This window comes from Stylophora pistillata, chromosome 3 (genome assembly GCF_964205215.1).
Source record: "Stylophora pistillata chromosome 3, jaStyPist1.2, whole genome shotgun sequence".
Classification (NCBI taxonomy): domain Eukaryota; kingdom Metazoa; phylum Cnidaria; class Anthozoa; order Scleractinia; family Pocilloporidae; genus Stylophora; species Stylophora pistillata.
This window is the reverse complement of record NC_142521.1, coordinates 38267296-38289060: the sequence shown is the minus strand read 5'-3', so window position 1 is coordinate 38289060 and position 21765 is coordinate 38267296. Positions and strand designations below refer to the sequence as shown.

Sequence of the window (21765 nt, the reverse complement as noted above, 5' to 3'; positions counted from 1 at the left end):
TAAAGAAGCGAGTATAACTGAAAGGTTCATTTGTACAACTGATCAAAGAAATACGCAGAGCCGACTGAACGATAAACGCTCTTTCCTTATTTGCTAAATGCAGAAAGGGATAAAAGGAAGACCTTCCTAAAATCATCAAAGACCGTTAATGTTATTATTTGTCAAAATATTCATAAGTCTTAGAGCTCTCGTAGATCTTTCCAGTTCTTGGTTTCGGATTTTTGGCTAGTTAATATGTTCTAGAGGGCAAGGATTAAAAAAAATAGAAATCTTAGCCATTTCCAAAAGAGCTCGACGAAGAAGATCTAGGATGTTTACGTTCTTAAAAACAATTGATTCTTTAATCAACAGTTAAAATGGAAGTGAGGGTTGACGTAGAGTTCAAGGAGTATCGACCGGAACCCAACCAGTCTTTGGATGCAGTTGTTGGACATGATCAAGTACCGAGGGATCATCACTTAAATGAACAAATCTTGGTTTACATCGCGAAAAACTACCTGGAGACGTCACCACCCCAGACTGAAAATGAACATACCGCTTTCTTGACTTACATGAGAGAAATGCGTAAAGTTATATATGGGGGACATGAAAAAGGAAGCTTGGTTATAACCGTGTGGTGCGTTTCCCTCAAGATCCTGGAAGAACTTTGGGTAGATTACAAGACTGGCCACCTTGGTGAAGTAGTGCAAAAGTGTTTCGTGACAAGAGAGCTTCTAGAGGACCTAAACCTTACGGAGTTGAGGCTTCAAACAACTGTCAAAGAAGAGGAGTATAAGAAGGCCAAGGCCTATTTTGAGAAAGGTAGAGGTCAATTATGATAACTTTCTTCACAGAGTAATGGTTTTCTCTTTCTGGTTATTAATAAAAAAAATTCCTGGATAACCTTAGGTTAAAATAACTTTGGTCTTTGCAATATGTCATTTTTGTCATGCCATCATAGACTACCTTTTTTTCTCAAGCCTGGACTGACCAATCGAGACTGCTTCAAAATAAGCCTCTATGGTTGCGAAAGAGAGCTCTTTATGTAAAAATTTTTAAACATATCTTCGCATTGGGGCCATAGATTCGCATTGAATTTTGCGGAAGTGATAGGTAAACCTGCATTTTTCACCGTTTTCGGCAGTGGCAGCAGCGACAATAGCATCGGCATCGGTAACGGCAATGGCAACGGCATGACTGTGTATCTTATCAGGAGACGGCGTGACTCGCGTTAGGATTTTACTATTGCTTGATATTCACTAAGTTACAATCTATACTCTTCCGCTTTCAGGTAGGGCCGAGAGAAAAATAGTTTCGTCAATTTCGGTAAGAATGCCTTTAAAAAAAGGTAGTAAAAGGTCTATACTATTGTACTCTGTACTAATCTTAATTTAACTTGGCAACTTCTTCAGTATGCTGTGAAAGTGGATGTGGTCATCCTCTAAAAATTTTCACAAATCTCCCACTGCTAACGTAGTGTTTCCTGCCACGTAACTTAAATGGCATTTCATCCGCTTCAACCATTTAATACTTCACCTGATCACAAAATCTCAGCGTATCCGTTCACCGTGTACTAAGAACAACCTTCTGAAATCATTATCTTCTTTTCTCAATTGATTTCCTACAGGGAGAGATAGATAAAGTACAAGATAAAGCGATTCCTCTTTGCCTTCCTGCCAATATCAAATGGAATGCAGAAACAGGGGAAATCCAAAAGCTTGAAGGAGCTCGTGGTGATTTCTATGTTGTAGAAGAAGCGTTTGCTGAGTTGAGAAAAATTAAAGGTTTGTCCAATTTACATTCCTCTGATGTTCGCTTGCACTATTGCGATGCTTCACGAGACTCGAAGAGTGGGCGTAAAGCCACATGTAGAGTTAAAGAATTAGCACAAAATTAATAGCCCTATCGAAAATTAGTTGATTCACATATTTAATTCCAGAGCCTATCTGTGTAGTGGCAATTACTGGATCATACAGAGGTGGCAAGTCCTTCATTTTAAGCGAAACGCTTGATCAAGACGAAGTCTTCCCCGTGGGGCACATAATGGATCCCAAAACCGTGGGACTTTGGATTTGGATACTACCAGGGAAAATGCAGGTTTGGAGAAAATGATAGGTGTAGCATCACATTAAACTTAAAACGTCATCAAAGAGTTAATACACTTGTATCGTTGCTAAGCCATAGCCGGTATTAGGTGAAGTCACTTTTGATGTAGAAGCAGTCGATCAGAAATAAACCTGCTGCGTTTTTTACCGGCTGTAAAATAACTTGCAATTGCGGTGTTTACAAATTCGAAATGTACGTTTCTTTAGCGCCAGTAAAGATGGTAGCGTGCGCCATTAGATCGTGTGATACTGTTGAGAATGGAAAACAAGTAGAAAAGAAATTTAAGGCGACATGTAAATCTAATTTACTCAGAAAGGGATCTACGCCGTTCCATAACATACTGGCAACGCCGGAGACTTTCCCTTCTGGTCGCTATCTCCATCGTTTGCAGGGTAAATGAACAGAGAGAGAGGCCATGCACAAGAGACTTCACCCCAGCAACGCTGTAGTTACTTTAAAAATAGAGAAGTCTTGACTGTGCTTTGTTCCGTCGTAAAACACGCACAAAGCGTCAAGCGGCACGAGTGTAGGGATGAACTCAAGATGTAGTCGAGTGTTTCTCACCACTTCTTGAGTGTTCCATGCGCTTCCTGAGTGCTTTACAGTAGAAAAGAGCAAAGTTAAGGCTTCTCTCTTTGTTTTATTACATAGAATCCGTTAAATTCCCCACGCTTTGCTTTTATTTAAAAACAAAATCATACTTACAAGGCGAACAATAGAGACGTCAGTGTCCTCTATATCCCCACCAAACGCGCTACAATAAGCCAATCAGAATCCTTGTTAGAATTGTTCAAATGATTTGATTCGTTGAAAAAGATATGGTGTCAAAAATGTCAACCATCAAAGTTCACAAGTTCGAATTTTCACTCTTGTCTGGGGTTTTTTAGTCTTAATGTTCAGTGAATGGCTCAGTGAATTCCAGCCGAAATGGCTCATAAAAATACGCAGGTTTTTTTACATGAAAAATAGAAACCAAAATGCTCAATGTGTATTTTTTATCATAGTTAACTATGCTTTTATGAATGAAAGAGAGCCGAATAATCACAGAAACATGAAAATTGCTCCGGATGACAGCGCCGTAAAACTCGGCTGCAGTGATTGATGTGGCCTTCTACTCAACGCATCGGAAAGAATATCAGAGCAAGCACTTAGTTATTCTCTTGAAAAGCGGACGATGTAATTTCTGAAGCTTGCTTCACCGCAATAACCAGAGATAACCGCGATGGTCCTCGGCATGATCGCAGTCGCTCTAACGCCATCTTGATTTGTATGAATTTCAACAGTGATACCAGTTTGGTTAATTTTTCATAATTCCTATTTATTTCTGTTTTGTTTTTGAACGCGGAAGTGTTTGTTGTGTTTGAGTTTTCGTATCGTACGTAAACTTATAGTCTAACTGAGCGTGAAAACCTTTAAAACTCGGACTCTCCATTTCGTTTTCTTTCCGAGGATTTTCTTCTCTGCTCACGTTATAATAACGTCAGTTACGGCGCTTGACATGTTTACCGTGAAACCTTTGTTTGGCTCTTCCGTTTTTACCTGCCGGCTCGCTAGTTCGGAAATTTCGCGTTCAGAAAAGCTAGAGGGAAGACCGAGAAATGGTCAGACATACATGTTGCACAAATTGGCAGATTTCGTGACAGCTCTGGCTCGTGTTTTGTACTCTGATAGAGCACACTCTTTCAACCAATAACAGCGAGCGTTATATCCGAACTTCATTTAACTGTTTTAGGACATTAATGGCTGTACCTACAGAGTGGTGCTATTGGATTCTGAGGGAATTGATGCATGCTCGGCAGAGGAGCGCAATGATAACCAGACGCTTGTTTTAACAATCTTGTTGGCTTCTCTTTTGATTTACAATTCAAAGGGTGTTCCGAAAAGAAGCGATCTTCAAGATCTTGAGTATCCTTTGAATAGAGATGATCTGAAATCTAAGAACCATTCAGTCTGCCCCAGGTACCGCTAAGTTACATAACTGTTTTACATTATCACTCATAGGACCTGATATACTTTATTTCCACTGAACGGGCGGGAAGCGAGCTTTTATGCGCATTCTCAAACTCATTGATGGCCCATCGTCCAAGCTGTTCTGTTAATGCTTGAAGTGTCCCTGTTTGAGAAAGTGTTCCAGGGGCCAATAGTGGTGGTCAACCGATTCGGTTGAAACTTGGCACAAAATCTGAGTGTGATAAAATATTTCAAAAGCCAGTTTGGCTCACTTTTCTGACTGTTTGGTCTGGAGTTTCAGGGGGGGGTGTTGCCATTTGAGGCCTATGGAGCACTAAAAATTCATCCCTTTAGGTGGCATTTTGAAAGTTTGAAAGTGCTATAAAACTCCATTTGTAGATTGTGCTGCTTAATGAATTTGACCATGGACTCTACTGAAGTGGAGCTTTTACTTAATAAATATAACTTCGTTCTCAAGCGATTAGACAGAGGGGGCCTGGGGCTAAATGTAGGTCAAATTTGAGGTCAAAATCACTACCCTAAATTGCCATTTTTCGAAAAACCGTAACATTCACCTGCCTTCTTGCATAAATCTCATACCAAATCTAGTATGTACTTCGGTCACCCATTTATCAAAATCAGTTGAGAAAATTTGGCTCATTAGGTTTGATAGGTTTTTGGCAAACTCTCTGAGCTCCTCTAGGGCCAAGCAAAATGGAATTTTGAGCATAGTTCATGCTATAAACTGACTTAATTCTTGACATAAAGCCTTTATTTTGTATTTGATGAGTTAAGATAAAACATTAAAGCCAAATCATTGTCATTATCTTAAAATACCTCGACTCATAGCTTACAAATGCTGTAAGAAGCCTTTGATTAGCACTACAAAAACCTAACGGTTTAGCAAAAGAAAGGTATTACTTTTTTTCTACATGAAAACCTAGTACCCATCATAGAGTCTTGATGATGATGTTCTGAGCTAGATATGACAATATTTTTCGAAGATGCTTGAATTTTCTCATATCTATGTTTTTAGGCCATATTTCTATACATATCATACTCCAAGCATGCAAAGTCTCTATATTTTGTCAGGCCGTTTTTTAAGTGAAAATAAAGTGGCCTTAACCTGGTCTTAACCACTAAGCTCAGAATAAACCGATCGTTAAAAGATGATCTACGTCTGATCTTTGATTAGACTAAATAGCTCTCTCAAATACCCATCACTGAGCGAGTATGGCTATGCATGCATAAGCTTACGTGCTGCAGAGAGCACCGTCTAGGTGACTTGTGATCCACCAGAGGTCTTAGGTACTTTAGAACTGAATAAATGGAACCATCCAACAAAGAGGGAATCCACAGTCAAAAGAGTTTAATGGCAAAAAATATTGTTGCTGTTTAAATGAAATATTTCTCACGAGACATGGGATGATGCCAATAGGGCCCGCCATTTTGGACGTGGAAATACTAGGACTGGACCGAGTTTCCATTCCTCCCCCATTCAAGCGTAAATGTTTGTGTCGTTATGAAGTATTAAAAGTGTAGCGATAAGAAGTTCCAGGATAATTTGACGATGGCGCTTTTGTTGTCCGCTGTAAAATGGCAAATTATTCTTTATTAAAAAAACATCTCTTCGCACGAGGTCAGGTTATCTCGTCATGTCACCTAACGGTTTACCTAACAAAACATAACATTACATAACATAACATTACATAACATAACATTACATAACATTACATAACATTACATTACATTACATAACATAACATTACATAACATAACATTACATAACATAATATTACATAACATAACATAACATTACATAACATAACATTACATAACATTACATGACATAACAGTACATGACATAACATTACATAACATAACATTACATAACATAACATTACATAACATTACATAACATTCGAATGACATTGGATTTTGTTAGACATTTAAGAATAAATATTAGCGACAAAAACACACAACGTTTCGATGACTCCATGTCATCATTCTCAAGTGAGAAGAGAATAAAAATGAATAGTTAATTTATACCGTACGAAGGTGACAAACGTAAAAAGTTAAAAATTTTTTTTAAAAATTTAAATAGATAATTGCGCGTGTTGAGTTCATAAATGTAAACTATTAAATAAATAGCTTCGCGCGTATGGAATCCGATTGTTTGTTGAAAGTGGGCTTCATCTTCTTTATGAAAAGCATTTCATGAACTTAACAGTCCAGTTTCCCGGTGCACTTTTTAAGTACGTTGAAATGCTTGGTCAGGTCGCCGATGGTTTGTAGGCCGTGGTCGTTCTTTAGATGTTTGCCGATGGCTGAATTACGGTGCTCATCAATACGTTGATGTAAATGTCGGCTGGTGTACCCGACGTACTCTGCATCGCACAGATCACATTTATAGTTATATACAACGCATTGTTGGCTAACTATAGGAGGTTTAGGCTCACGCATTCTGAGACCTTCACAGATTTTGCGACTCTTGAACACGGGTTGAAGGGTGTGATCGATTTTGTTGCTTAGCTCTGATAATTGCCTTTTCACTGCGTCAGCTGACTTTTGATCTTTAAAAGGCAAAACCACTCGGTGAACAGCATTTTCGTTGATGGACAATTGAGCTTGCACTCCAGGGTTTTCCGACCTAGCTGAGGTAACAAAGTGAGAGATGGTGGAATTGATGAGGTGGTCGGGATACTTGAGATTTGTAAACATCATCTTTAGATGATCACATTCAGATTTTAAGGACTCCCATGTGGACGACAGGCGGAATGCACGATTCAACATGGTCTTGAGTAGTGATTTCTTGTACCTTTATCGACGTGGCTCTGGTGATGAAGCAGTAGGCCTGTGTTTGTTGGTTTCCGATAAACACTAGTTTCTAGTTTACAGCCTTTCTTGAGCACTTCCATACCGACAAAAGGTAACTTGTTTCCAGATGCTAGCTCCATGGTGAAGGGTATGGACGGATGGCAGTTATTTAGCGTTGATAATAAATCTTCTGCCGCTGGTACACTTGTGACAATAGCAAACGTGTCATCCACGTACCTTCTGTAAAATTCAGGGCGCTAGTTGTCTTGATCTAGTTTCTCTTCAATGGAACAGAGAAATGCGTTTGCCATAAGTGGGCCCAATGGAGAACCCATGGCCACACCGTTGATCTGCTCGTAAAGATTGCCTAACCTAACATTACATAACATAACATTACATAACATAACGTAACATTACATTACATAACATTACATAACATAACATTACATGACATAACGCCACACACTTTCCCGTTCTCTTTTTTGAAAATTTCCGCTGGGACATGTGCTACAGCAGTGTTCACTGTTTGCAATCCGTTTAACCACAACGTTTATAACAGTTCAATAAAGTAAATGAATCTGGGTGCATCAAGCGTACATCATTTGCATAAAAGGGAAATACACCAAAGAGCCATAACAGGGTAGTGGATGGTACTGATGCATAGCTGACATCCAGGGTGGCTGAGAAGGTGGATAACACCATCTAGGTACAAGGTTTGAGCCAGTCTAGGCACTGCAGATGGTTGGCTGTCCCATTGTATTATATGTGAACACTTTTGGTGGGTGACGAACACGCTGGGATCTACTAGGGTTTTGATCTCCTTCCCACTCTGACCTTTGTTCTGGCTCCGGGTCCAATTCTGGCTGTTTTTCTGGTTCAGGATGCAATTCTGGTGGTTGATTTCGTTCAGAGTCCAATTCTGGCTGTTGTTCTGGTTCGAGAGCACTAGATGAAGTTTCACCACCCTTCCCCATACTCTCAAGTATTACCTCATCTTCAGTGCATTCTGACCGTCCTGTCGTCGATGATAGATGGGGTAATCTGTCCAAATCCCTGGGAAAAAGCCCAGAGAGGTCCTCTTCCTCCCCATCTCCACTGTCACTCTCATTATGTCCTCCAGTATGAGCATGGACTCTCCTTCCTCGAATTGACTGGGGCACAGACTCCTGAATTTCAGCGGCGAGGAAGTAACATGGCATTAGGAGATTTCTGTGCAGTACACTCGACTTGTCTGGCTGTCCCTCTGGGCTTACCTTGAAGATGGGTAGACCTTCTTTCTACTCAATAACGACACGTATTTGCTGTTCCCAATACGACCAGAGTTTCCCTGGTCCACCACGCTCGGAGAAATTTCGGACCAGCACTTTGTCCCCGGGTTTCAACTTTGAAAGTCTCACCTTGCGGTCATACTACTGTTTTTCATTAGTTGCAGACCTCGAGATGTTCTTTAGAGCCAGTGAATATGCTTCCTTCATAGCAAACTTCCATTTGTCTACATATTCTGTGTGAGTGGCGCTAGCTTCTTCCAGTGAAGGCCCAAATATCAGATCTACTGGCAAACGTGGTGATCTGCCAAATAGTAAATAAAACGGGGAATACCCAGTTGAATCGCTCTTGGTACAGTTGCAGGCAGGTACAACCTTGAACACATACTCTAACCACTTGCATTTCTTTTCTTCAGGTAATGTTCTTAAAATTGACAACAAGGTCTGATTGAATCTGTCTTTACCATTACTCTGTGGATGATAGGGGGTGGTTCTGGAGCGTATCATCACACACGACTGCTGTAAGCGGTGAAACAACTTGTTCTCAAACTCACTTCCCTGATCACGCAAAATACGAGCTGGAAATCCGAATCGGAGCTTGAGATCGTTGTAGAGTCTGTCGGCTGCTGTACGAGCTTATTTATTTCTATTGGGATACGCCTGTGCAAATCGAGTGAAGTGGTCAACAATTACCAGAATGTATTCATGTCCGCCAGAGCTTCTTTCAAGGTGCAAGTAGTCAATAGATATCAACTCAAACGGTGCATTAGTCACAGGAGGTTGGAGAGGGGTACGTGTTGGAAGATTTGGTCGCTTTTCGTTCAGGCAACTGCACATCTGGGTCACGAGGTGCATAATATCTCTCTGCATGTGGGGCCAGTAAAACCGTTCACGGGCTAGCTGAAGTACCCTCTCTGTTCCCAATTGGCCCATGTCTTGACGTAGTTCCTTGTAGAACAAGCCGTGAAACTGCTTTGGTAACACTAGCTGTAAATTCTGTCCACTCTTTCTTCATAGCAGTCCATCGCTTCCGATATTCAATTTAGGTCATTCACATAGCAACTTTATTGTATACGGAGATTCTTTAGCAATTTCATGTATTGTTGGTTTCCGGACATTCAATTTGCATGTTAGAACTCTGCCAATACTAGGGTCTTGTTTCTGGGCTGCCAGGATGACTTGAGGCTCGATTTTAAGGCAATTTCTGGAATCGATAAGATCAGAGTCCAGGTTCAATGCCTTCGTTCCATTACTTACTGCTCTTATCCCAACTACATTGCCATTCTGACGTGCCATTACACTGGACAGGACTGAGCTGATCACATCCTGGGAAGTTTCCTGTGTACAGGAAGGGATGTACAGGTTAATGTCCAAAGGGAATCTGGTGTCACTATCCTTATTCACTTATCCAGGCCTGTACTTGATCTTAAAATTGAAATCGGCTAGTTCGGATACCCAGCGATGTCTCGTTGAATAAGGTTTCGCTGTCGATAAAACATAGGTTAGAGGATTATTATTGACTTTATTTTGAAATTACAGAAAAAAAGGCCTTTGTAGCCCACAGTTAGCAAAGCTATTCTAGGCGGGCTACCTAAACTGACACTGTATAAAGGCTGATAGTTTCGAAAGAAACTGTTTGGGGCTGCGTCGGTGGAAATAACGAAATAATTTGGATATATCAACAAAGTTGAAATTGTAAATTGGCCACCGTAACGATTATAAAAGCTGACGTTTCGAGCGTTAGCTCTTCGCCGGAGCGAATGTGACACTCTACAGCCTGTCACACACTCACACATATTACACACACACACACACACACACATACACACACACACACACACACACACACTCACAGATACACACAACAATTAAATAAATAAATAAACGAGCAAATAAAAATACATAATAAATAAGAAAGAGTAAGCACAGAATAAATATAATACAAATAAAGCACAGAAAGAGTAGGCTGGAGCTTACTCTTTCTGTGCTTATTTATTAAAGTGTTAATTCCCTCCCAAGTTTTTTTCATATCACTTAGGTTGCTACTAAAATAGGATTGATAGTAGAGTCTTTTACTCTGGTAAGTAAGGCTTAAAATTTTGTTCCTGTACAGCTTGTATGTAGCCATGTCATATCAGGAAAGTTATTATCCGTGTAAACTAATATTATCCGGGGAAACTATCCGTGTAAACTATGACGGTGCATAGTATAGATAGTCCCTAAAATGTTCACAGTTGGCCTACTTCAAAGCCAAGAACTCTAACTTTCCTGAGTGGAGGTTGTTTTGTTCGACTACTAACATGTTTTGTTCAGACTACTAAAAATGTCTTCAAGCGAAAAGCACATGTTTTTATATACCATAATAGTAACGCAACAAAAAATGTCCTGGGTTGGGTGGTCTCAGCACAAGTCCAGTCTCACTGGGGGGCATGATGTCCTCCGGCTGTGGGTCCGGATCCGAACATCTTCCCCGCCTCTCCAATACTTTAAGGAGACTTGACACTGGTTTTTGTGTAACTTGTTTCTTCCTCACCCTTTTCTTGAACTTTCGAGTGACAGACTCCCCACCGTAAGCACTGCTGTCACCAAATTCACCACTTCCAAATTGAGTATTGCTCGCATCCAGACGTTGTAGCCTCTGCACAGGTCTCCTTAGAGGGCCTTTCTTTGTCTTCAAAACAACAATACAAATCAAGCTGTCTTTTCCAGGAAGCAATCTTTCAACTCTTCCTATCGGCCACTTTCCTCTCGACACCTTGTCTTCAGAAATCGGCACTACATCTCCAGTCTTGAGGGCTGGTTGTTCATTCACCCACTTGTTTCTGACAGATAACTGCAGCAAGTACTCTCTACGCCAGCGTTGCCAGAAATGGTTAATAAGCTTCTGCTGGTACAGATATCGCTGCCTCGTTGTGCTTTTTTTTGATGAAACTTCATCTACGAAATCCGGTAAGCTAAACAGGGATCTTTCAATAGCAAGATGTGCTGGTGTCATAGGCGTTAGATCTCTTATGTCGTAACTTACTGTGGTGAGCGGTCTCGAGTTAATCACGGCCTCAATTCTGGTAAGGATGGTGGCTAACTCTTGATGGGACAACAGCGCTTTGCTCAAGATCTTGCGAAGAGGTTCCTTCATTGAACGCACCAGCCTTTCCCACCAGCCGCCATGCCAAGGCGAGCGCTCGACGATGAACTTCCATTTGATTCCCTTTGAGGTCAATTTGGCTTGGAGCTCTTCCTGATCTATCCTGTCCCACAATCCTTTAATGACAGATGACCCTTGTGTGAACAACTGTTGGATCTCGTGGTCAGCACGTTTGAACATCTTCGCGTTGTCAGACCAAATGGTTCTCCAGAGCTCTCGTGTACTGATCATACGGAGAAATGTCTGAAAGAACTCATTCGTCGACAAGTCACCGGTAAGGTCTAGATGCGTCATGCGGGAGGAGGCACAAATGAAGATGCAAATGTAAGCCTTTTCTGGGGAGGCACACCCTCGTACAAACAATGGCCCTGCAAAGTCTATACCGACGTGAGTGAAGGCTGGAGCCGGTGACACCCTCTCTGATGGCAATGGCGTCATTTTCTGTGAACATGGCCAAACTCGTTGACGTCGACAAACAAGGCAATTTCCCAGGGTTCTTTTAACTTCACAACGTCCCTTGGTGAGCAAGATCTCTTGTCGTTGAACCAAAAGAGTACCCTCAGGTCCAGCATGAAGTAAATCCTTGTGCACACTTTGTATGATTTTTTCAACTACCGCATGCTCATCTGGTAAGATTATTGGGTGTTTGGTACCCTCTGGCAAGTCTGAGTTCTGCAGTCTACCTCCTACCCGCAGCAAGTGATCTCTCTTGTCGTAATAAGGGTCCAATTTCAATATAGCACTAGTGTTTGGTAAAGGAAGGTCCTTCCTTCAGCCTTGGTACACCTCCTGTTGTATCTCCCGGTATCACCTCAACTTGGAATCTTTCAGCTCCTCCGCTGACAGCTCTTTGGAATCTGCACTTATTCCTGACTTAAAGGCCCGATCAACTTGAACAACAAATGCTGTTACCCTGATTAGCGTCAGCCATTGCTCATATCGAGATGGATTAATCACCGGGTCCATAGTAATCAACGCGCAGGTTCTTGTCACCTTTTGTTTTCTTTCTCTCTCCACAGACTCGGTCATTTCGTTTGGCAACTCTCGTTGCTCAGGCAGGCATTGAGAAAATAACCAGAACGGTCCACTCCACCACAACTTGCTATCAGCTAAGACCTTTACAGGCACTCCACGTGTCAGTAAGTCAGCAGGATTGTCCTCCCCTGAATAGTGTTTCCAATGGTGTGGGTCCCATGTGAACTGAGTCTCAGCAACGCGGTTTGCTGTGAATGTCTTCCACTGGCTACTTGAACCTCTGATCCACTGAAGAGTTACCATGCTATCAGTCCAGCACACTACCTGCTCTACTTTGAGTGTTAGGGATTCTACGATAAACCTTAGCAATCTTGCGTTAACAACAGCTGCAAGTAACTCTAATCTCGGTAACGATACAGCCTTTGCGGGAGCCACCCTTGATTTGGACATGACAAGATGTGTTCATGCATGACCTGTTTCATCCAAGCACTTGATATAGACTACCGCACCGTATGTCTTAGGTGAAGCATCACCGAGGCCATGGAGCTCTATTCTGGAGCTTGATCTAATGTTTTCCATGAAATAGTGGGGAATGGTGATACAACTCAACTGCGAAAGTTCTGATTTCTAAGACCTCCACTGCTTAGTAATATCCTCATCCAACTGGTCCTCCCACTGTAAACCCTTCCGCCATAGTTCTTGGAACAACATTTTCGCTCTGATTGTAAATGGGGTGACTAGTCCCATGGGGTCAAAAACCCTCGACGCAGTGCTTAATAGACTTGTCTTCGTTTCAGGGTCACGAACAGCCAGCGTACTTGGTGGCACGTTAAAGAGGAAGCATTCAGTTAGTGTATTCCAACATATTCCCAGTGCCTTGAGTGGCTCCCTTGAATTGAAATCAATAGTACTGGGCTCTGCCTGATCTTGCTCTACAATGTGGCTAAGGACCTTCTTTGAATTACTGGCCCAATTTGTCAGATTAAATCCACCTCGTTCCATCATCGCACTCAAGGACTGCTGCAACTTCACAGTAGCTTCAACATCATCAGCACCACTAAAGCAGTCACCCACGTACATGTTCGAAAAGAGTTCCCTTGATGAACTCTTAACTGCATTTCTTCGCATGGCTTTGAACTGTGGCAATGGCCAGGAATGGACTACAATTAACACCAAATGCCAACCTTTGCAGCTTGTACACTCTCGGTGGTTTATCACTCTGTAGATCCCTCCAAAGATATCGTAGGGTGTCCTGGTTTCGTTTGTCAACCTTGATCTGGAGGAACATCTTTTCAACATCAGCCATAAGCGCAATCCTACGTGCTCGGAATCTAAGTAATACTGATACCAGGTAAGATTGAAGTGCTGGCCCTGACAGAATACAATCGTTGAGAGATACCTCATGCTCGTCATATGCTGAAGCATCAAAAACAACACGGAATTTTGTAGTTTTCTTGTCCCCTCGAAAGACTGCGTGATGAGATAGATACCTGACCTTCTCGTTATCATCAACTGCTTTCTTTACTTAAACGGCAAATCCCTTATCTACGTATTAGTTTGATGGCATCCTTGTAAGCATTGGCTCTCTCTGGGTTTCTTCTAAGCTGTCTTTCGACACTCTCAAGTCTCTTGACTGCCTGGAGGTAGTTTGACTTGAATGGCAGAGCATCGCTTTTCCATAACAGCGGTACTTCGTAACACTTACCATCAAACTCCAGTCCCTCGTTGAACTGTCTAACAGAGTCCTCTTCCTCTAAGGACAAAGGTGCATTTCTTTTATCAACAATTCCAATAGATTACAGCTCCCAAAGCTGCTTAAGAATAACGGTGACTGGATCAATGCACACGGTAGACAGCATGGATGTCTATCGTGTGGATGGATTGGATCCTCCTACAATCCATCCGAGTGTTGACTCTACTGCAGTGGGAGCATGGGTGGTTTACCCTTTCTTGCATTTACCACTCATAAATGAAAATTAAAAGTCTGCTCCTATCAAAGTATCGACGTTAACTGGTCCACGAGGGTACGAGTCGGCAAGTATCAAGTTCTGTAGGTGGGGGTAGTCTTCTAACCTGATCTCCACTGGTTCTAGTGGTGTGCAGATCTTGTCAATGGTGAGGGCCTTCATGCTAACTGGCATTGAAATGTTTTCTTGAACAGAGGCGAGTGAGAACCTGACTTTCTTCATTCTCTTCGTTTGACTGGTTTCTCCCCCTAACATGGATACACTAAGGACCTCAGAAGGTCTATCAAGGGCAAATGATTCGGCAACCTTTTTGGTGATATAAGACCTTTGGCTTCCTGAGTCAAACAAAACCCTTACAGGAGCTCTCTGGAAACCGTCTGAAACCAGCATGGCTGTCCCAGTCTGCAATAGGGTTTGTTGCATCTTGGAGTTGTACGAAACCACGAATCCACTTAATGTTGTATGTCTCTTTACCTCCGTGGTAGGATCCCAGTCACCATAAAGTATAGTGTGATGACGCCGGCCACATCCTTTAACTTTGCACCTGGATTGGCGGCAGACTGAAGAATAGTGGAAAGTATTTGCAGGCTTTAAACAGTTAAAACGCAGCCGGCTCTCCCTTACTAACTGCCTACGTTTGTCAACTGACTGTCGCTCAAGCTCTGGACATTTAAGGGTTTCATGTCCCTGCTCCTTACACACGTGGGAAGCTGCATAACTTCTCCGATTTGTCTCTCTTGCCAGTAGAGCAGCTGCTGAAAACAATTTCTCCCGGTGTTTCTTACCCCAGTTCCATACTTGTCCCGTCCCCCACTTCTACTGGTTGTTCCACCATTCTCATTAATCATACTAACATTTCTTTTCCCGGCCTCCTTGGAAATCCCTTGTTTATTCAGGAACTTGAAGAAAAGTTCGAGATCAACACTTTCTTCTTTGGTGTCAGTTAGTTCTAATTCCCATTTCTCGGATTACTTACGTGGAAGTTTGGTTTCCAATATTGGAAGGAGGATACAAGAATGGGTCCTTGGCTTTTCGCCTAGGGCCTCCAGTGCCCTGATCCGATTCTCTAGCGTGTCATGGAGATCTCGCAGAACCTCTACCCCTTCGTTTGACCTTGGCAGCTAGATAATCTACATGACTAGAGATGAAATAATTGTTCTTTTCCTACCAAAGCGATGTTTCAGAGTATCAACAGCATGCTGATAATTAGCACTAGTGACTTCAAATTCCTCGATTGTGTGATAAGCAATTTCTTCAAGTACTGAACGCAGGCAGGTGAACTTTTGAACGGCAGGCACATTGTCATTATCAGGAATAGCAACCTCGAATTGATCCCAAAAACTTTGAAATTTTAAAACATCTCCATCAAACCTGGGTAACTCAAGTTTTGGTAATTTTAAATGTGACTGTTTGTGCTCCGCTGAACTCGAATTAGTTTGTTCGTCTGCTTTGGAAATTGCTTGTTTAGATATATACTCTTGAGCTATGTCGAAAGCATTATCAATCACTCGTTGATAGTCTATCCACTTTTGAGCTTCTTCAGCAACTTCATCATCAGAAAAAAGAGCAATAATTTCCTCTCTTACCTCATTGTAACACTCTATGTAACCATTCAACTTTTGAACACGATTTTCCATCCTTATGACGTTGTTGCTGGGACTTTTGCTCGTCTCAGGTATTACTTGTACCACAGCATTAATGTCCATCTTAAGGATCATTTCTTTCCTTCTTAACAACTGAAAATTACTTATTTGATGATTGGCAGATTGTGACAGCAAAAGGTCACCAGTTGATGCTTCAGGCACGTTGTTAGCTGGCAAAGCCTGTTTAGAGCTCATATGAGTCGCTTCCTTACTTTTGTTTTGCAAAGATGGAGGATTAGATTCTTCTTGTTTTATAGCAACGATAAGTCGAGTCATGAGAGTTGATTTCTTTCCTTTTGCCGTTAATCCTTTCCTTTGTAACTCAGCTTACACTAGGGAAAGAGACATTTTACTCACAATTTCCTCCGCTGACGATGCAAAGTTGTCTGCCATATTCAATACTGTAATCGTTTATCTCGATGTTTACTTTTCTGCTTAGTGCTTTGCTTCCCCAAAGGTTTCTCAGATCTGGCTTCGAAGGACCATAATGTTTTGTTCAGACCACTAAAATGTTTTGTTCAGACTTCTAAAAATGTCTTCAAGCGAAAAGCACATGTCTTTACATAGCATAATAGTAACGCAACAAAAAATGTCCTTTGTAGGGTCGTCTCATCACAAGCCAGTCTCACTGGGGGGCGTAGTGTCCTCCTGTTGCGAGTGCAGACCCGAACAGAGGTGATACTTTTTCTCTGCAGTGGTCAAGGTTCTGGATAAATAGCCTACAACTCGCATTTTACCGGACTGTCGCTGATAAAGTACTGCTCCAAGTTCTTCACACTGGATGCGTCAGTGTGTAGGATAAATGGCAGACCATAATCTGGACATCCGAGAATTGGAGAGTTAGCCAAGCCGTCAACAAGTTTTTCCAATACTCCTTGATGTTCCTATGTCGAAACAATAGCATGCCTGGATTGTGCTTGTGTGCCACTCCCTTCCGACTTCGTTTTCCTGTTTGGATAAGACGCTTGTTGGTCTTAATCACGGGTGTGTTCAAGAGTTCGAAAAGAGGATGGGAAATTTTGGAGAAATCCTGTATGTACTTTCGGTAATATCCTAATAAACCCAGGAGTTTTCTCACATTACCAAGGGTCTTTGTGTTCGTCTCTTTGAGTGCTAACACTGCCTTAACATTTGAGGGATCCACCCGATGTCCATCAGCAGAGACCATTCTTCCAAAGTAGTTAACCTCTTTCTTGAACACCTTGCATTTTTTTGCTTTCAGATTTATTCCGTGTTCCCCTAGCCTCCTCCGTACTGTTCGTACATTTTCGATGTGCTCGTCAAAGGTTCTGCAGAAGACAATCACATCGTCTAAGTAAGGTACACAAATTTCATCTCTAAGTCCTTCCAGTCAGTTCTCCATATATCTTTAAAATTCTCTTGGGGCATTCCGCAGACCAAATGGAATCCTCACCCACTCGTACAGGCCCCGAGGTGTTACAAATGCAGTGATGTGTTGACATTCAGGGTTAAAAAATCCCTGATGGCACGCTTTTCATTGGTCCAACAGAGAAAACCCACTTCTTCCCACCAAGATTCACCGAAAGATTCACCGAAGATTCACCGAAAATAATCCCTCAAAGGTTGGTTTGTCGAGCGACCAATCCAGCAAGAATTTCAAATTAACGGCTGTTCTTAATCTTCTAGTGCGTGAAAGGAACATCTTGTGCAGCTGAGAGACCTTTAATGCGCGGTCAACCTGGACCCTAGTCAAATCTTTCTCAACGGGTCCTCCCCATAGTCTTCTAACACCAACCCTTCACACATACTAAGGTACCCCGGTAAAGAGGATATTTGTAAAAATCAATTGAAAACAGTAAAGATGGACAGTATCGACGATCTAGTCAAGTCGATGGAGTTTATGGACAACCATTTGGCTTTCGTGCTGCCAAGTTTTGATTCGAGGGAAATTATTTAAGTGTTGTTTTCGAGCGATTTTGGCGAACATGTGTCAATAGAAGTTTCTTACCTTCCCCTTCTTGTGTACATGACTCGGTGGTGATTAGGGCGTCAAGCTAAAACACATCAAAACGGCCTCAAATCGTGACGAGAATAACACAGACTACTCTGTATGAAAGTAAGACTTTATTTCTTTGATTATTTCACACAACTTTACATTTACGGGGCTCAAAAGCAAGTCCAACTAAAACCCTATACAAACTCTTTAATAATCTACTGTGAGAGAGCCTGTGACAGAGCCTGTGACACAGCTTGGGGAGCCTGTGACACAGCTTGGGCTACCTGTGATTACTCTTTATTCAAAAAGACATCTCTTCGCACGAGGTCAGGTCCTCTCATCATGTTACATGACACATTACATAACATAACATAACATTACATAATATAACGCCTCACACTTTGTTCCTCTGGGGGAGTTAATTATCGATGCAGTGCCGCGTCATGGGTTCTGCACGAAACAGGAATGGCTCTTTCATTTTTTTTGCGATAATGACCTGACTGCTTGGTCAAAACACGAGTACAAGGGGCGAGAGGAAGATCGGGTTCTACCAAAGCTACCAGAGCAGGTAATTCAAAATATCAGAAAGGGCTCATACACGCGCATAAATTTAGCAATTGGCTTTTTAAGAGCTACTCTCGCTAAGGCTGGTCCTCTCAACTTCCCTTCCAAAAATATTTTTCCTTAATTTTTCCTATGAAAAGGGCTTAGGTCACATGTTTCAAAAATAGTTTGGTTGTTTTCCAATTCTCTTGTGTATGAAGATTATTAGCGGATCTTGACGGATACTAGCGAATCTTGACGTCAAGCAGTTTGACGTCAAGCAGTTTGCGGTTGCTGGGAAAAGTACGGAAAAAGCCCTTGTTTACCTACTCCATTTGATTCTCGAAGCCCTCGATAAAGGGAACTGTGCTGTACGATTGTTTTTCGCGGACTTTCGTAAGGGTTTTGACTTAGTAGACCATAAAATCCTCATAGAAAAACTATCTAAGTTCAATCTAGACGCCAGTTTGGTACGCTAGCTTGCGTGCTTTCTACAAGGTAGATCTCAGGTTACACGCATAAGTACGGTCAGTTCTAGTTCCCAAGCTTTTTTTTTTTTGTGCGGCGGGATACCACAGGGTACCCGTTTAGGGCCTATTTTGTTTGCTTGCATGGTTAATGACCTGATGGCTTCCTGGGCTTGCGTATCAAGTTTGTTGATGACTTAACTATCATGGAAATTCTTCCAAGAAATTCTCCTTCTGTGCTTAACTTCCTTGTGAATGACATCCAAAATTTTGCTAACACCAATAACATGCGCCTTAATCCTACTAAATGTAAGTGCATGACTGTTGACTTCCTTCAGTATAATAGTTACAAGGCTCCCCCGGTCGTATCGGGGGGCGCTGTTATAGAAGAGGTCTCGTCGTTGAAGCTCTTAGCCGTCAACTTGTCCAATGACCTTTCCTGGGGGACGCATGTTGACCACCTGCTGAAGAAGACTAACAGACGGTTGTTTGCTTTAAGGGAGCTCAGAAAAAGTTCTGTCCCAGCGGAAGATATCGTCTACATCTATTGCTGCCTAATACGTTCCATACTTGAGTACGCCTCTACTGCATTTGCCAATTTACCGTCTTACTTATCTAAGACCTTAGAGTCAGTGCAGAGGCGTGCTGTCGCCATTATTTGGCCAGGTCATTCGTACTCAGATACCCTAATGCTAGCCGGTATTGAAACCCTTGATGCACGCCGTAGTGCTGCCTGTGAATCCTTTATGAGTCGTATTCATAATGACAACCCCCTTTATACTGCAATGTATGTCGACGTTTTTAAATCTTCAGACCGCTATAATTTAAGATCAAATCGTATCCACTATCACTCAAAAAAGTCCACCGATCGTTTTAAGAACTTTGTGACAGTCAAATACTTGCCAGTTTAATCATACTTGTTTTTTTATAATAACAATCTTATCATTTTAGTATTATCATTTTTATGTAAATGCTGTTTTTACTTGTATGTAGTTTAATTCATTTTGTACAGTTTTCCCCTTTTTTCTCCTATAATTCTTGTTAATATTATAAACCTGTAATTCAGCATTCTATGCAAGAGGTTTGAATAAACGATATTATTATTATTATTATTATTATTATTATTATTATTAAGATTTAAAATTTCGCGAACTCTCTACCAAGGTAAGATTAGCCAAGATGTTGCAAAAGCAAAAACTCAGTCAACTACAGTCATTGTGTGAGTTTTCTGACGTTGAAATTATAGGTAGTGCTAATCGTAGGGCGTCGAATTATGAACCTCTCCTACAGTTCGCAAATTCCTGTGATTGCCGTAAGTGATGGTCAACCAACCCGAGTTACTCAAAACTCAGTGAAGGTTGCGTGACTCCTCGACTCGGTCCAGTTTTTTCCCTCACACGTCCAATATGGTGGGCCAGTCGCTACAATAACAATCGCATCTCGAGGTGTTGCATGGCATGTTTCATATAAACTGCAGCACAAAATATTTTTTATTCAGCTCTCCTACCTGTGGATTTCTTCTCTACTGACGGATGATTTGATTTATTCAACTCTAACGTACAAAGGAAATGGGAAGGATCACAAGTCAACTCCTGCTCTTTTAATGGTGCCATCATGCGTATATACAAGAGCTAGCAAGGCTGTCAAAATTTTAACGATAGATCTTCTGTTAACGGTCGTTTTCGTCAAGATCACTTCATATTGCGTCAAAAAATGGGCCTTACAAAATATAGAGACTTTGGATGCCTGTGAGTATAGCATCTATGGAAATATGAGCTGAAAAATATAAATCAGAGGAAACTCAAGCATCCTTAAAAAAAGATTATCATATCTAGGCGAGAATATCATCATTTGTGCTCTTTGATGGGTACTATGTTTTCAAAAAAGAAAATTCCTTTTTTTTTTGCTAAACCCGGGTGTTGATAGTGCTAATCAGAGGCTTCTTAAAGCATTTTTAAGCTATGAGTCGAGGTATTTCTAGATAATGACAATGATTTGGCTTTAATGTTTTATCTTAACTCACCAAATACAAAATAAAGGCTTTTTGTCAAGAATTAAGTCAGTTTCTAGCATGAATTATGCTCAAAATTCCATTTTGCTTGGCCCTAGAGGAGCTTGGAGAGTTTGCAAAAAACCTAACAAACCTAATGAGCCAAATTTTCCTCAACTGATTTTGATAAATGGGTGACCAAAGTACATGCTGGTTTTGGTGTGAAAGCTATGCAAGAAGGAAGGTGAATGTTACGGTTTTTTTGAAAAATGGCAATTTAGGGTAGTGATTTCGACCTCAAATTTGACCTACATTTAGCCCCAGGCCCTTCTCTGTCTAATCGCTTGCGAACGAAGTTGCATTTAGGAAGTAAAAACTCCACTTTAGTAGAGTCCATGGTCAAATTCATTTTGCAGCACAATTTACAAGTGGAGTTTTATAGCACTTTCAAAATGCCACCTAGAAGGTTTGAAATATCTTGTCACACTCAGCTTTTGTGCCAAGTTTCAGCCGAATCGGTTGACCAACATTTTTGGCCCCTAGAACACTTTCTTAGACAGGGAAACTTAAGATCTGTAAGATTTAAATCTCTTACGTTGTACAACAGACAAGAGTACAGAGGTAAGTCAAGCTGTTTTTAAAGTACACACTTCGTCTTCAAGGGAGAAAGCAATTTTAAAGTGGCTAGGTTGAAACATAATTGGCTGGTTTGTTGCGTGGTAGCTGTTCTTTAGGGCCTTTAATGATATCAGTTTTTGTAACTGTTGGAGTTACCCTAGCTAAATAAAAGTATCTTCTTCTTCTTCTTCTTCTTCTTCTTCGGATCAAACAGGATACTTGTCAAAATAGTCCATATGTACTCTCTCATATCTGGACGGGTTACTTTTGTCCGGTGTAAAGTGACAACTTACCTCAGCCAAAAAGATAAAAGGACATTATTCATGTAGGCACTATGCTGTCT

General features: G+C 41.4%; 1 protein-coding gene across 1 annotated transcript in view; it reads left to right on the top strand.

Annotated features, from left to right (window-relative positions):
* The first annotated feature begins 354 nt into the window (after positions 1 to 354).
* Positions 355 to 21765, top strand: part of LOC148735996 (uncharacterized) — a 34716-nt gene continuing 13305 nt past the window's right edge. The window contains exons 1-5 of the mRNA XM_088751674.1: positions 355 to 801; positions 1271 to 1305; positions 1607 to 1763; positions 1919 to 2076; positions 3818 to 3990. Coding sequence (XP_088607800.1) covers positions 357 to 801; positions 1271 to 1305; positions 1607 to 1763; positions 1919 to 2076; positions 3818 to 3990 — 968 coding nt within the window. The 5' untranslated portion in view covers positions 355 to 356. The remainder of the gene's footprint in view (positions 802 to 1270; positions 1306 to 1606; positions 1764 to 1918; positions 2077 to 3817; positions 3991 to 21765) is intronic.